Here is a 17,469-nt window from a genome sequence, read left to right as displayed (position 1 = left end):
CTAGCCTAGGAATGAGTATTTTTCAGTTTTGCCCCTGTGATGTTGCCTTCTTCTTCACCTCAACCATTAGGTGAACAGGATGAAGCTATCCTATCTTTATTGTATTAATATTAGAGCTTCTGTCTTTATGTTGACATCTTTCAATGGTGGCATCAAGGCTTATAAAATATGTATGGCTTTGTCAACAGTTTCCTTGGCAGGAAGGAAGATATTGGGAACAGAGGTATCAGAGGCAGGTGGGTGATGAGCAAGGTTTTTTGAGAGAGGCCAGTTTCAGTTCAGCAATGATCAGAGGTGATATTCAGCCAGTTCAGGCGAACTGGTAGGATAAAGAAATAATCCATGCTCTAGAATAGGGATCTCCAACTTTAGCAACTTTACGACTTGTGTACTTCAACTCCCAGAATTCCTCAATCAACCATGCTGGTTGAGGAATTGTGGAAGTTGAAGTCCACAAGTCATAGCATTGCCAAAGTCGGAGATCCCTTTTCAGAGCATAGATTATTTAAACCATCTTTTTTTTCCCCATCTTATCCCACCACCTTGTCTGGATATCCTTTGCATTCCTCGTTTCTCAGACTTTCATCATTGCTGAACTGAAATCTTTCTACCCATCCTTGACTCTGCTCTAGAACAATGTTTCTCAACCTCAGCAGCTTGAAGACGTGTGGACATCCTCTCCCAGAATTCCCCAGCCCAGCAGAATTTTTAGGAGTTGAAATCCACACATTTTCAAGCTGCCAAGTTATGAAACACCGCTCTAGAACCCAAACAGACAGCACATAACATAATATGCTTCCAAATGTATAAAATTCTCCTTCTTCTTCTTCTTCTTCTTCTTCTTCTTCTTCTTCTTCTTCTTCTTCTTCTTCTTCTTCTTCTTCTTCTTCTTCTTCTTCTTCTTCTTCTTCTTCTTCTTCTTCTTCTCCTCCTCCTCCTCCTCCTCCTCCTCCTCCTCCTCCTCCTCCTTCTCCTTCTCCTTCTCCTCCTCCTCCTCCTCCTCCTCCTCCTCCTCCTCCTCCTCCTCCTCCTCCTCCTCCTCCTCCTCCTCCTCCTCCTTCTTCTGCATTTTCTAAACTCAAATGATGGAAAACTAGTCTCAAGTTATTCTTAAAGTTGCTAATAAAAACATGGAAATTATCAGTGGCATACTACAGGGGGGAAAAATACCTCTTTCTCATGAAATAGTGTTAGCAGTGGAAATTCCTTATTTTTAAAATGACACCTGTGTAGAGGCTGACTTAGTAACTCAGCAGGTAATTAGGCAGATGGTATATAAGAAACATGCCTTTATATTTTTTCCTTAAATTATTTCTTTATTCATTGAAGGATTCAAAGGAGACATTTACAGTCTTATTTCTAAGCATCTTTCTTAGAAACAAATTAAAGGAAAAGGTTATAATGGCTGAGATAGCACTATAAATAATGTCACAGAAATAGTATAGTTGCATTGATTTAAAGAAATGGATAATACTCAACATGGAGAAAATTTACTTGGGGGGAAAAATGATAATGTACAATGAAAGTATCTTGTCAAAGAAAAGATAGCAATAAAAAGCCAATTTTGGCTCAGATATGAAAAACAGTCAGACTTCAATGCAAAATGATCATTTGTATTGATTTATAGCCATTCTAGGCAATAAATGAAAATAGTGATCCTGTTTGCCATTGTGTATCAGTGTCTTCTTTTCCTACTCTGTAACAAAAAGCCAATTTTCATTGGCCTGATTATGGTTTCCAAATTGTTATATTATTACATACTTTGTTAACTGATCCCTCAGTAAGTGGGGAATATCTCACTAATATGATCAAGTTCTAGGCAGGGGATGATATGTCTTTAATTACATACCAAATGATTTACAATAGTAAAACTGTATATTTTTTTCAGGGATTTATGTTTGCATACCTGATTTTGTGAAGGTAGTGACACTGAAGGTAGTGACATATTTTATTTTCCTGTTCTCCAAGATCACCACAGATGGGGACTGCAGCCAAGAAATTAAAAGATGTTTGCTCCTGGGGAGGAAAGCTATGGCAAATTTAGACAGCTTAATAAAAAGCAGAGACATCACCCTGCCAGCAAAAGTGCATATAGTCAAGGCTATGGTTTTCCCAGTTGCATGTGAAAGTTGGACCATAAGAAAGGCTGAGCGCCAAAGAAGAGGCCTTTGAACTCTGGTGCTGGAGAAGATTCCGGCGAGTCCCTTGGACTGCAAGGTGATCAAACCAGTCAGTCCTAGAGGAGATCAACCCTGACTGCTCTTTAGAAGGCCAGATCCTGAAGATGAAACTCAAATACTTTGGCCACTTAATGAGAAGGAAAGACTCACTGGAGAAGAGCCTGATGCTGGGAAAGATTGAGGGCAAAAGAAGAAGGGGACGGCAGAGAACGAGGTGGCTGGATGGAGTCACTGAAGCAGTGTGAGCTTAAATGGACTCCAGAGGATGGTGGAGGACAGGAAGGCCTGATGGAATGTTGTCCATGGGGTCGCAATGGGTCGGACATGACTTCACAACTAACAATAACAACAACCTGATTTTTGGAAGTTTGGGTCTTTGAAAACCATGAAGTTAAATTGTAGCATAAAAGCTCCTGTTATGTTTGGGAAATCTTTTAAATTATCACCATTTCCTTTCACAAATTTTCTTCAAAACCATCCATGAAATCAAATAAAACCAAAAATTATTTTGTATTATTTCATTTCTCTGACCGAATATTGTAAATAATTCTGCTCATGGATCTACTTTGTCTTTTATTATGAACTTCTGTGCTAGAATCTGAAAGCAAGTTTCACAACAAAAAATGGGTATGTCTGTAAGCTCTCATTGGACTGGTCTATTTCCAGAGGTTCAGAATTATTCAGCATTAGTTTGTAACTAATGGCATTAAATGAAGATTCATTTGGATGTAATATTTGTTGGTTTCAAATCATCTCTTTTATCTGAACAGCTTTGAGTGAGTTTTCTTCCCCCCACAACAAAGATTGAAAAGAGAGGATGTAAAAGATGGCTGATAATAGACAGACGGACATACAGGTGGACAGGTAGGTAGTAGGTAGGTATGTGGATGGATGGATGGGAGGGAGGGAGGGAGGGAGGGAGAGAGGGAGGAAGAAAGGAAGGATGGAAGGAAGGAAGGAAGGAAGGAAGGAAGGAAGGAAGGAAGGAAGGAAGGAAGGAAGGAAGGAAGAAATCATTTTAACTCTGCTTTATGTATTACAAGTACTGATTAGCATTGATCACATTGAAAAATGTTTTACTAAAAATGTAGTTTTAGAATAGATAGACAGACAGTCGGACAGACGGATGGACGGACGCATGGATTGGTAGGTAGGTGGGTGGGTGGGTGGATGGAAGGAATGCAGGAAGGAAGGAAAGAATGAAGGAAGGAAGGAAGGAAGGAAGGAAGGAAGGAAGGAAGGAAGGAAGGAAGGAAGGAAGAAAGAAAGAAAGAAAGAAAGAAAGAAAGAAAGAAAGAAAGAAAGAAAGAATTTTAACTCTGCTTTCTGTATTACAAGTACCAATTAACATTGATCACATTGAAGAATGTTTTACTAAAAATGTAGTTCTAGACAGACAGACAGACAGCCAGACAAATAGAGAGACAAATAAAGAGACAGACAATATCTAATAGTAATTAAAGTCTGCAGCTGAAATGTTAGCAAAGTGATCTTCTAACCCAAGTTCAAGGTCTGTTGAAAACATTAGTCTCCTGCCAAACCCTTTTGACCCAAGGACCATCCACAGCTGTGTGAAACACATTTTCTTGGTGTGTCATCCCTTGCCACTTCAAATGGACATACAACAAAGCACCGTTCTAGTTCACATTCCTTTTCCCCTTTGCTTTCTCCACCAGTGAAATGGGAAATGAGCTCCCACCCTTTCTGACGCTAAGAATTTGGTCTGCCCATCCATCCATCCATCCATCTATCTTGTATGTCGCCCAACTCACAAACTGACTCTGAAAGGTTTTTATAGCTTTTTTTCTTTACACATTGGACAGAGTTGGAGAGCAGAATTGGGAGAACAATCCCATTTTCTCCATATAGCTGACACTTTGCAAAAGAGCTGTTCCTACAGAGCAGGGGTGCTTAAATCTGTCCCATGGAGCTGGCCTGGAAATAGCAAAGGACCAGCCCGCGGTGCCTCTGGCAGACAAAATGGGGTGCAGGGGCGGACATGTGCATGGCCCCCACACACCCTGTTTTTGGCCTGGATGGGCTCCTGCAGCACTCTGCCGGCCAAAGTGGAGCAGTGGGACTACACAAGGCCCTCCTCCCCATGCCCTGTTTTGGCTGGCAGGGTGCTGCAGGAGGCAGTCCAGGGCAAAAACGGGGCACAGGGGAACTGCACAATCCCCCCTCATGCCTCATTTTGGCCGACAGGGTGCTGCAGGAGGTGTCCGTCCCGTCTTCCCTCTACCCACCCACTGGCTGGCCCATGGAGGAGAACTACAATGCTGATCCGGCCCTCGATGAAATCCAGTTTGACACCCCTGCTACAGCGATATGCCAGATGAAGTCGGGCATGGAATGAGCCTTAGGCCAAATCCTTTACTTGCGCTCCAAAGCTAGTGCCATACAAATTAAAAGACACTTCTGAACAATCCAGGGGAATCAGATATATAGGCCAAAGGATTGGGTCTCTGTTGTCCAAATCTTAATTCCTTGTTCTAAAAGGTAGTTTGAAAACATTACTTTGAACCGGCAATTTTCTTTTTCTTTCAGGTGTTGCCCATTTCTATTGTTTATGTAGCTCAGATCCTGGGAAATGAAGCGAGCTCATTGATAAACACCATGAAAGCTTATTTCAAGTAGATTAAACATTATGTTCTTTCCACAGCTGAAAACATTACAAAATTTGAAAATAGTTTCTGCCAGGCTAATTCTCATCTAATGACATTCCTGTCTCAGGCTGGATCTATGGCGATACTGAAATATTTATCATAATGTACCTTATTTATAAAACAAATAAGGATTAGACACCCGTACAAAAGAGTAATTGTGCTTGCTTTTATTTACAAATTCTATTTTAGATTCACCAACAAGGAAAAATGATGAAGAAGCAGTAATTATATTTTATTCAAGGACTGAATTAAAGCCAAGAAAGATTCTAAAAGTTCTCTCTTCAGTACCTATAAAAACAGCTTAAATTTAATCAATATTAGTTGCATTCCAATGCTTATACAATTATTTAAAAAGTCTGATTTCATTAATTATCTTCTGAAAATTAAGAACAGGGCCACTGATAATTGCTGTGGGTGACATAGAGTACTGTAAAAAGTGTGTGCTACACACACACAAACACACACACACACACACAGAGAGAGAGAGAGAGAGAGCGAGAGAGAGAGAGAGAGAGAAATAGATGACATATTTCAATATAAGTAATTAAATGAAAAAAGAAAAAAACAAGGCAAAGTTATAGCATAACAGCTACAAATGCATCTACAAGATGTATCTACAAATTCAGTTCCAGGTTATATACCATGATGTTCACTGTAGATTACAATCTATGTGGTTGATTGGGGTAACATTACCTTATTTCAGATATATTATGGAAAAAACTAGATCTCTGAAGATCGCTTTGATGGTATGAAAGGTGGAAGGAAAGAAAGAAAAAAAAGAATGACCATGAATAAGGTAGATAGACTCAGTGACAGTGCATCTTTGGATGAAACATACGAAGAACAGCTGCAGGAATTCAGTATGTCTAGTCTAGTGAAAAGAAAAGAACCAGGGGTGGCATGGAAGCAGTGTTCCAATATTTGAGGGGCTGCCACGAAAAAGAGAGGAGTCAACCTGTTCTCCAAAACACCTGAGGGCAGGACAAAAAGCAATGGATGGAAACGTATCAAGAAGAGAAGCAACTTAGAACAAAGAAGAAATTTCCTTAACTCCAGAGGGTTAGCAATTTCCTTGCCCAGAGGATAATTGGTTGCCCTCTTCCCTCTTTGGAAGAGCTTTATTAGCTCCCGCTGCCTTAAGAAAGTTCAAAACATCCTTAAAGATCCATCTCATCCTGGGTACCCTTTTTTTTAACTATTACCATTAGGCAGATGGTACAGGCCAATGAAAACAAGGACAAATAGGCTGAAAAACATCTTCTATCTCAGAGCAGTAACTCTATTGAACTCTACTGTATAGTATAATATTAATGCAGTATCAGGGGTTTTTAATTCAATTGTATAGAATGTGAAGGATGTGTGTTTTGTTTTATTTTTATAGTTTTCTTATGTATGATATATGGGATGTAGTGGCTCAGTGGCTAAGACGATGAGCTTGTCGATCAAAAGGTCGGCAGTTCAGTGGTTCGAATCCCTAGTGCCGCATAACGGGGTGAGCTCCCGTTACTTGTCCCAGCTTCTGCCAACCTATCAGTTCGAAAGCATGTAAAAAAGGCAAGTAGAAAAATAGGGACCACCTTTGGTGGGAAGGTAATAGTGTTCCGTGCACCTTTGCCGTTTAGTCATGCCGGCCACATGACCATGGAGACATCTTCAGACAGTGGTGGCTCTTCGGCTTTGAAACAGAGATGAGCACCGGCCCCTAGAGTCAGGAACGACTAGCACATATGTGCGAGGGGAACCTTTATCTTTACCTTTATCTTTACCTATGTATGATGTACACTGAAGATGGCATTGTACGAGATGCAATGACAATAAAGGAATCTAACTAACAGTGAGAACAATTAGCCAATAGAATGGCTTTCCTTTGGAAGTTGTGGATGCTCTCCTACTGGAAGTTTTTAAGAAGAGATTGGACAACCATTTATTTGAAATAGTATAGTGTTTCCTGCTTAAGCAAGGGGTTGGACAAGGTCCCTTTGAACTCTCTTATTCTGTTAAATTGTGGATAGATGATGATGGAGAAAAGCTATCTACGGGATCTCTAACAGCTGACATTGATTTGATGGCACATAATTAATCAATCAACCAATTGTAAGATACTGATTGGTTAAGGCAAATCTTCAAGCATCTCTCAAATCCCCTCCCACTTTAAAAAGGCAAACACGAAGCACATGTTGTATACAGCAAAGCAACAGCTTGAAGCATTTTTATTTATAGAAAAGACTTTGACTTCATAAATCTTATGCTGGGGTACATGTTGACCATTGGATAATCTTCCAGTTAAGGAGGCATTTTGTGACTTGCCATGGCAAAACCTCTTGCCAGACAGTTTAAAAAAAAAAAAAAAAAAAGACTTCCCACCACATTTCTCAAAACTGCAAATGCGTCCCCAGATGGTCCTTCCTTCTAAGATAAGTCAGAAAAAAAAAAAAAAAAGAAATATGTGAATTCTAGGGAAGCGGGGAAGGAAAAATATTTCTTTCCTTTTTTTCCCCCATTGCAATATTATAGGGGGGAAAGTAACATTGTATTCCTTGTTTATAACTGGAAATTATAATTCGTGATATTAAAACTTATTTTGTAACTCAATGTGGATTTGGGTTAGGCAAAAAACTCCCAATTATCTTAAATCGGGGTCTGCAACGTTAAACACTCAAAGAGCCATTTGGAGCCGTTTCCCACAGAAAAGAAAACACCGGGAGCCACAAAACCTCGATGGGCGTGGCCAACTTGACATCACTCACTTTCACCAGTCACATGACCCCCCCAGCCACGCCTACCCAGCTGGTCATTAGGGCAGAGAACCGGTTGTTAAAAAACAATGGGAACTACAAAACCCTTTTGAGATATCTCTCTCTCTCCCTCCCTACCCCTCCCTCTCTCTCCCCCTCTCTCTGTATCTCTCTGTCTCTGCCCCGGCCGCTTCTCCATCCCCCGCCGTCGCCCTTACCTTCTCAGGCCAGGTGAGGAGTGACAGGGAGGGGAGGGTGAGGGGTGGGGCCATCCAACAGGGAGCCACAGCAGAGGGCCCAAGGAGCCACATGCGGCTCCGGAGCCGCAGGTTGCAGATACCTATCTTAAGACTATGTTATTGTATGTTATGTAAACCCGATCTGTTGGAAGTGCAGGAAAACACAGGGAACTTTTTACCATGCTTGGTGGCTCTGCCCAGTAATTAAGAAATATTGGAACAAGGTAAGAACATGGATAAGAGAAATAACAGATTATGAAATTGAATTAGAACCTGAGATTTTTCTATTAGGCATGATTAAAAAGAACATCTGAAATGATATAAAATACCTAATGCTTCATATAATCACGGCGGCTAGATTAGCGTTAGCACAATTTTGGAAAAGTGACCGACTGCCAACTGACCAGGAACTAATACAAAAAATATATACATGTGCAGAAATGGACAAACTAACTTTAGAGTTACAGGATAAGGAGGACTCAAAATATTATGCAATATGGAATAGATGGTACCAATGGATAAACCAGAGGAAAGGAAATGGGTAGAGATGAAATTTAGAAGAAATTAATATAACTAAAAACAGCACTGTCAGAGGGATAGAATATGAAATATGTTGCTGTATGTTTGTATATATGTACATGTAATATACACAATATATGTATATAGAATAATGGAAATCAGTCAATAGGTGAAGTTTATGTACTGTATATATGAATTTGTTTCTTGATTGAGAGAAACTTGTATGTTTTAAATGTTTTTTAACAATTAATAAAGTTTTGTTTTAATTGAAAAAAAGAAATAAACTATGTAAAATGGAAATTAAAAAAAAAGAGTATGTTATTTATGGAAGGTTTACAGTTATTCTGAAGGCTGCTAAATTGAGATCTGTTTTGAGATGGTGGAAGATAAACATGAATCAATAATAATAACAGAGCATTATTGAATTTTAACAGCACAGACATTGCATAGCGTTCCATTGGCTCTTAAGTGTGTGTAATGATTGAATGTAGCTTAGCTGATATTTGTATACTTAAACCAGCACACAATCTACCAGGTCCTGCTCCAGGTACTGGTGGAAGCAAAGGGGATTTATATCCATTTATCGCAAGCTGTTTTCAAGGTTTATAGTAGTTGGGACACATTTTAAGTTGAGACAAAGTGCAAGTGATTCCTAGCATATAATGAAGCTGTAGCACGGAAGATGGATTCCATTTTCTTCCCCCTGCTTCAATGTCTTTACTGATACAACCACACACACAGAGAGAGAGAGAGACACCCAAAGACACACACACATACCTCTTTGCTCTATCAAAAGACCAAAGAAGTTGGATCTTTTCGAAACATTTCTAAGGAAAGAGATAAGCAGTCATACGAAGTCAGGAGCAGAAAACTCTTGAAACAGAATCGGCGCCAGTTCTAAAATGTGACATAACGTGATCCTTTGAATCTTGCAGCCTAGCCCAGTGCTATCCCACCTCAAACAGATCTGGTTGTTTTTGAAGGAGCATCAACAGTTGTTCAGCCAGGAACAGAAAAATGTGCAAAGCTACAAGTGCCTCTAGTCTTTTTTGTGTCACGTTGAGGACTTTAAAAAGCCTATCAAACGTAGCAGCCATGTTCTTGGAGACATTCTCAGGAAGTGAATGAAATAGAACTGAATCGTCCTGAGGTTTCCGTTTGCTTTCAAGCATCTTACTGACCCCAGGGATGCCTGAAGCAAACTTACAACACATAATTCTGCATGTTTACTTGAAAGAATCAAGTTTCCTGGTAAACCGTTTTTTCCTATCCAGATTTTTCCCCCCGAGAAGAATGGAATAGAATAGAATAGAATAGAATAGAATAGAATAGAATAGAATAGAATAGAATAGAATAGAATAGAATAGAATAGAATGAAGTGGAGTGGAGTGGAGTGGAGTGGAGTGGAGTGGAGTGGAGTGGAGTGGAGTGGAGTGGAGTGGAGTGGAATGGAATAGAATAGAATAGAATAGAATAGAATAGAATAGAATAGAATAGAATAGAATAGAATAGAATAGAACAGAATAGAACAGAACAGAACAGAACAGAACAGAACAGAATTTTTTATTGGCCGAGAGTGATTGGACACACAAGGAATTTGTCTTTGGTGCATAGGCTCTCAGTGAACATAAGGAGAATAATATACACTCATCAAGAATAAAAAGATACAACACTTAGTGATAGTTAAGGTTACTAATAAGCTATCAAATCGTACTATCAAATCGTACTGAAATATTCAGATGATTTTTCTTTTTACTTTGATATTTTAGTACCTATGGCGGAGTTAAAGAGTAAGGGGAAGTTAAGAGTTTATAGTTAGTTTGCTTATGTTAGATTATGTTTGTTAAATGCAATACCCTGTATTTTGCTCTGGGAAGTCGGGGGTGAGGGGGAGGGAGAGGGGAAGGGGTGGGGGAAGGGGGGAATTTGTTTGTAAAACATTTTAAAACTTTTCAATAAAAAAAATAGAATAGAATAGAATAGAATAGAATAGAATAGAATAGAATAGAATAGAATAGAATAGAATAGAATAGAATAGAATAGAATAGAATAGAATAGAATAGAATAGAATTCTTTATTGGCCAAGTGTGATTGGACACTCAAGGAATTTGTCTTGGTGCATATGCTCTCAGAGTACTTAAGGAGAATAATATACACTCATCAAGAATAAAAAGATACAACACTTAGTGATAGTCAAGGTTACTAATAAGTTATCAAATCATATTAGGAAACAAATAAAAACAATATAAATTGAAAAATACAAGCAACATGGCTATAGTAATAAGTGGGAAGAGATAGATACTAGTAAGGAAGGGAAGAATAATAGTAATACAGTCTTAGTAAATTATTTGACAGTGTGGTGGGAATTAGTTGTTAAGGTGAAACACACTCACAGATCTATGCCTGTGATGTCAAGATATCGGAGCCTTTGGGCCATCCTAGCCTACTGATCTTGCAAAGGAATATCAAGTCACGTTCTATCATATTTTTAATTGAATTGAATTTAATTGTGTTTTTTTAAAAAAATGCAACTGAACCAATCCATCCTAGAAGGCTTTAACTTCATGACTGTCATTCTATAGACTCACCCAACATGCTTATGAACGCTCGGATGCTCCCTGCAATTTGGAAAAAAAATAATATTGAATACCTGCAAAACTTTTCAAATAAAAGAAGTCCAAAGAAGTATGAAAAAAAAAAAAATCAACTTCTCAGCTTCACTGCCTTGAAATTGATTCGTGTATCATTATATGCATGAAAAATTGCTCAAAGAAGACTCCTCGCTTGCATAGCTTGGCAAAGGAGCTGAGGTTTTTTTTTTCCCACGGACTCGCATGGGGCCATTCTACTCGGCTCAACAAAATAAGCCATTCTTTCCTGTTTTCCGAACAGAAAAGTTGATCAAACCGGAACAGCTAGCATACTAGACAGGATCATTTATACATTTTTTTTTTCTTTTAAAGAAATTTCACTTGCTACATTTCATAGTCCAGGAAGCAATGAAAGAGTTAATCTCCCATCCAGGACCATTCTTTTTAGCCTATTCTGCATAAGCGAACAGCATCTTGAGAGTTAAGCCATAAGCTTGTAGTGTTACAAGCTACAGTAGTGGCCAAAATTGTGGAAACCTTTTGGGAAAAGGGTATTTTCTAAAACTATCATATTTTTCGATGCACCTTTTCCCCCAAAAAAAGAGGGTGAAAATCTGGGTGCATCTTATACTCCGAATGTAGCCCCGTCCAGCTTCTCAAATGGAGGTTTCAGAGGCTAAAAATAGCATCAGAAATGAAGCTTCAGTAAAAAAAAGCCCCCAAACAGAGCTTCAGAGGCTTCTTTTCTGAAGCTCTGTTTCAGAGGCTTTCAGAGGCAGGAAAAAAACGTTTTTTTTCTGAAATGGAGTTTCAGAAGTTTCAGAGGCAGAAAAAAAAGCAAGGCACAGAGCTCCCAACCAAGGAACCTGTTGCTAAAATTCACCTCTGGGAACAGCTGATTGGGGGTATTCCAGGAGGTCGATCCACCTGCCAATCAGCTTTTTTCTCATCTTCCTCCCCAAAAACTAAGGTGTGTTTTATACTCTGGTGCGTCTTATACTCCCAAAAATACGGTAGCTAATAACACCGCTTTTTGGGGGGAATCGTACCATAAAATTATATATCAATGGAAAGATAATTTAATCAAGAATGGAATGCAATAACTTTTAGGAAGGATTTACTATTAGAATAGCAGTTACAGTATAAAGAAGGAAAGTGAAACATGTAGAAAAACCGAGATATACAAAAATGATCACCACAGAAAAAATGAGATATACAAAAATGATCACCGTCAGTTAATACTTAAGTTGGGTAATCTTTAGCATGAATTATGGCCTTACAACGTCTTCCCATGGAGTGAACCAAGTCTTTTAGTTCTGCAGCTGTTCTAATATGAAACCAAGATTGAATGATGGCTTCTATTAACTGGGGTTTATTGCTGGGTTTCTTCTGACTAACAAGTCAGCTCTGTAAATTTTCAATTGGGTTAAGATCTGGGTTATTCTCAGGCCATTCCAGCAGTGGAATAGGATTATCTCGAAACTCCCAAAAAAAATATGTGGTGTTATTATCCACCAAATCTCAAAAATACACTTTTCCCAAAAGGTTTCCACAATTTTGGCCACTACTGTATGTGCACTATACATTAGAGGGAACGTATTGTAGCCGCAAATTTGGTATGGGAACTTGGAAATTTGCGTTATAATATTGAAAATAAGGAATCTATAAATGACCTAAATTTCATAGCCTAGTTTTCATTAAAATGAAGCACTTGGGAAAGTGGAAGGAAACTTTTCCTTAACTTTGTCCCACTGTTGTTCTGTTTTGTTTACCTTTTGGTCTATTTATATTAATTTCTGTTTGATGTTTTTAAAATATTCATTAAGTTTCTTCAAAATGTTTAGGTATTGCATGTACTCTGTGTGAAGGGGTCAAGCAGTGAATAAGAAAGACAAATGAAGTGACACAGATTTTTTTTTCTTTTGTATTCATTTGGAACACTACCATAAACGTTTTTCAAAAATTAAGCGGCTCTCAGTCAGTTGAACATAACTGAACTTGAGGGTAACCTTCTCACTTGAATGTTTTGAGAAACTGTTGCTTTTATATGTCCTAAAGTCATTGAAAAGTAGCTAAATTTCTAATTATTAGAAAGTTCACTAGGCAATTTAGAAAATATGTTTCAACACTCTCCAAAGCTTAATACTGGATCAGGAAGGAAGGAAGGAAGGAAGGAAGGAAGGAAGGAAGGAAGGAAGGAAGGAAGGAAGGAAGGGAAGGAAGGAAGGAAGGAAGGAAGAGAAGGAAGGAAGAAAAGAGAAGGAAGGAAGGAAGAAAAAGAAAGAAAGAAAGAAAGAAAGGGAAGGAAGGAAGGAGGGAAGGAGGGAAGAAAAAGAGAAGGAAGGAAAGAAAGAAGAAAGAAAGAGAAAGGAAGAAAGGGAGGCAGGGAGGAAGAGAAAGAAAGAAAGAAAGAAAGAAAGAAAGAAAAGGAAGGAAGGAAGAAAAGACAAGGAAGGAAGGAAGAAAAAGAAAGAAAGAAAGGGAGGGAGGGAGGGAAGAAAAAGAGAAGGAAAGAAGGAAGGAAGGAAGGAAGGAAGGAAGGAAGGAAGGAAGGAAAGAAAGAAAGAAGGAAGGAAGGAAGGAAGGAAGGAAGGAAGGAAGGAAGGAAGGAAGGAAGGAAGGAAGGAAGGAAGGAAGGATTGATTGATTTTCACCCTGTGGATATAGACATAACGGTGAAACAAATTTAATGCACCTGAAATGTCATAATTCTAAATAAAATATTTCAGGATATCAACAATCATTTAAACACCTGAATAAACACCACTGACAACTCCGCCAGGGTTTGGTTAGCTGTATGACAGGTGCTAGAAACATTTTGGCTACAAAGTACATACATCAGCAAATCCTAATGGCATGGCCTAAAATTCCTTTATTTCTAGCAACATAAAATATTGTTTCTGCTATGCTTGGCTGGTTTTTCTTTTGATATTAGCTCTAGTCAAGGATCTTTAAGTCTCCTGGCTTTTAATAGGTGAGATTGCATATCAATATTCGCTGAAGCAAACAGGTTTCAATATGCTTAACTTTGATCAAATCAACTGGTGGGAATCTGACAAACAGAAGTGCTTTCTAACTCTAATTTGAAATTCAAGTCATCCCGGGAGTATAATGAATGGAAGAGAATTAAAATAAATAGCCTCCCCCCCAAAAAAAGAAAGAAACCAGATTTTCAATTCTCTCTATACCAGCATATTTATTCAGAAACTTTTAATGAAGCTTTTACTCCAACTTTTTGGGAATAACAAAAGATCTCCAAATAATTTGTATAAAACAGTACTGGAATGGTTCCAAGTGAACCAGGCTATTCAAATCGGTAAACTTGTTTTTTCCTACTTCCCTTCTGTTTTAAATGACCTTCCGTTAGTTTTATCTCGTTCCTAAGTCCATTCAATTCATCAATAAAATAAATTGGATACAGAAATCATAGGCACTTCCATGCATAATTCTTATAAGACAAACAACTTCACACAATTTCCTTGTTATGCGTTTTTCATCGGCAACTTCGGACTACTAATAGGGAGTTTTCCATTTTGTATCAATATCTTGAGTACATAGATGTATGAATGTCCATGTACAATAGCAGTCCAACTTATATAAATGTTTTACTTATTTTAGTTCTTTAAATTTTGACTAGAAACAGAAGCCACGATGAGAGAATCATTAGTTTCAAAGCTGTAACTAATGAATAATATTATTGGGTGCTTTGTAAGAGAGCTTGGGAGACAAGATGTTAATAACTTTCTGGGACACAGTCACAAGAATTAAGAACGCTCCCTTTTTTTGGGTACAATAAATCTCTAAATAGTGTCTGTGGCAATTTAGGATAATTAAAGTAGGTGCATAAGGATAATTAATGTATGTGCTTAAGTAAGGAAAGCCACCTGAAATCTTACAATGTTGACATTTTGGGTCATGCAATCCTTCGATTTGCATCAGTTTACAACACAATCTGCACAAAAATCCAACTTAAACCCAAGGCTCACTCCCAAGAAACTGGATCCAGAAAAAAAAAAAAAAACCTTACCTAAGTACTAATATACACTATCAAAGCAGAACTCGGTTGAGGATTTATTTTAGACAGGGCACATCAACTTGTGATGAAAAAAAGTTAAACCACAGAGTGCTTTCTCACAAGAAGCTCAGCATTCTTTCAGCTTTAAGAAAACAGAGACAAATTTGTTGACTCTCTAGAAGTCCCAAAGAGAATTAAGGCATTCCCTGAGCGTCAGATCAACTCTGGTACAACTCAAGCAAAGTTTGAGTTTTGAAATGTTGTAGGTGCCAATGAGAATGATTGAAACGGGACTTAACTGTCCCTTGGAGCGATTGAAAAGAGAGCTTCAAGCTCTGCTTAATGACTGCCTCTATCTATCAGCTTGGTGGTCAATTCGCTACGGAGTAACCTAGGAAGTGCTTTTAATACCTGCGCAACAGCAACTGGACATAACGTTGCTAGCATCTGCTTAGATAGCACTCCTGCAAAAACCCAACTACTGTATTCTTGGTGTGTCTGAGCGATTGGCTTCCCCACCAGATCGGCAGGCGTCCGTGCGATTCTTCTCCAGGGACAAAAAGACTCCGAAGTTCGGTCGCTACCGAGGCACGGTCGGACCGAAGGGACGCCTTCTTAAACCCTCTTTAATCCCCGGAGGAGAAGGAGGAGAAGAGGAGGAGGAGGAGAAGCCAAGTTGCTTCTTTGCGCAGTTTACTCAAAAGTCAACGTGAAGGAAAGGAACTGGCAGGCAGTTGGGGGGAGAGGGGCGCTTTTCACCTGATGCCAGAGAAACGACTGGCTTAACCGACCATAAGAAATCCAGTTTCCTAAAGGGCGACTCAACCACCCATCTTCGCGCCAAGTCCCGGGTCAAGCTGGCTCCCAAATTGGCCGAGCTCGGAAGGTTTTCTCCCCACAACTGAGCAAAATAGGGCAACGCAAGGCGGGGAGCGTGGCTGAGGAGCTGAGCGAGGTTGGGCTTTCCTTGGCCGGCCAGGGGCGCTCCTCCGGCCGGGCAACGCTCTCTCACTCGCTCGCTTGGGTAGCTTACCTGTGCGCGGCGCCTTCACCTGTTGCCCGGCCGCCTCCATCGGCGAAGGGCAGCGGCTCCCCCTTGACTTCGCGCAGCACCAGCGCCTTCTCCTCCGGGCGGGGGAACTCAGTGAAGTCCCCCCCGCTGCTTCCTCCTCCTCCTCCTCCACCTGGCCTTTCGTCCAGAGACTCGACGTAGAAGATGGTGCGAGGGGCCGGCGGGGGGCCTTGCGGCTCGGCCAGCCCATGGAGCCGGGTAGCCGGCAGCGACGTCCCGTTGAGGGGCAAGGAAGAGACGGCGCAGGGCGGCGGGCAGGCGGCTGCCGAGGACTGCGAGGGCGAGGCGGAGGAGGCTTTCTTCCAGAAGGCGCCTCCTCCTCCTCCTCCTCCGCTTCGCTCCTGGCTCTTCAGCAGCCTGCTCTGGCTCGGGCCCCAGTGCTCGAAGCTGCCGTCCGGTTGCAAACAGCCGCCCGCGGGCGCCGCCGGGTGACTGAACAGTTTCCAGCGGAGGCGCAAGATGTGCTTCACGTCAAAGTCCTTCCTGCTCGAGTTCGACATCCTGCAGCGGCGGAGGCGAGGCTGGCTCGGGTCCTGTTTCTCCGGCTCGGCCGGAGCAGCGCCCTTGCGCGTCCCGGCCGAGCTGAGCCGAAGCGAGCCCGGAGGGGAGACAAGGCGAACCGGTAGCGTCTGGCTGGCTGGCTGGCTGGCAGGGCCTCCCAGCGCCGGAGAGTCCGCAGCGCCCGAGGCGCAGGAAGCAGCCGGGCTGCCGCCGAGCGACTGAAAGGGGAAGGAAAGCACGCTACGCGAAGTAGTAGCCCCCCCTCCTCCTCCTCCTAGCTTTCCCGCCTCCCCCCACCCACCCCACCCTCAACCACCACCGCTCGTTTCAGCCAGCAACGGCGGAGGCTGCACCTGGAGCGCCCCGGTATTTTGCGCTCCGATGGGGAGGAGGAGCCGAGGAACCGCGCGGAAAGTTGCCGGGCTTTTAAGCTCTGGGTTAATAACCGGGGAAGACGGGAGTAGAGGGGGAGAGAGAGGGGGGGTGGGCGGGCGAGCGAGGGTCTTTTCTGAGCAAGGGGAGGGGGTGTTAGAGGCTCCCTGGCGCCCCCAACCGGGCTGGCTTCTCCTGCGTTTGGTCTTGACTTTCTTTCCAAGCGCTGTCCAGCGCTCTCCGAGCATCTCTGAAAGATGTTTCCTGGGGAAGGGGAGGCTCTTTGGCAGCCTCCTTAGGATTCCCCATTGCCTGCCCCAGTTTCCCCTCGTGTTTCCCCCCACTTCACACACACACACCCGCCCCTGGTTGCAAAGGAGATCCTTGGAAGTCAACCCGGAGAGACCACCACCCAAGCCCGATCCCTTCAAAGAACACCGAAGCTTGCTTTTCCTAACCTGGGTGCTGAATCAAGATCTTGAAAACTCGCTGGAACCGGAGTTTATTTCTCATCTTCTTCACCCAAGCGAGCCTTTGGTCCGAGCGAGCAATTTAGGCTGCCCCGGAGCTCCTGGGTTG

At 41.3% G+C, this 17,469-nt stretch overlaps 1 protein-coding gene across 2 annotated transcripts in view; it reads right to left on the bottom strand.

Moving 5' to 3' along the window:
- Positions 1-16,756, bottom strand: part of KLHL1 (kelch like family member 1) — a 153,843-nt gene extending 137,087 nt beyond the window's left edge. For both annotated transcript variants that reach the window (XM_034416762.3, XM_034416772.3), the window contains exon 1: positions 15,979-16,756. In XM_034416762.3, the coding sequence (XP_034272653.2) occupies positions 15,979-16,517 (539 nt within the window). In that variant the 5' untranslated portion in view covers positions 16,518-16,756. The remainder of the gene's footprint in view (positions 1-15,978) is intronic.
- Between the last annotated feature and the right edge of the window lie 713 nt (positions 16,757-17,469).

This window comes from Pantherophis guttatus, chromosome 5, assembly GCF_059756535.1.
Source record: "Pantherophis guttatus breed Tessera chromosome 5, ASM5975653v1, whole genome shotgun sequence".
NCBI classification, from domain to species: Eukaryota; Metazoa; Chordata; class Lepidosauria; order Squamata; family Colubridae; genus Pantherophis; species Pantherophis guttatus.
This window is presented reverse-complemented; position numbering and strand designations above follow the sequence as displayed.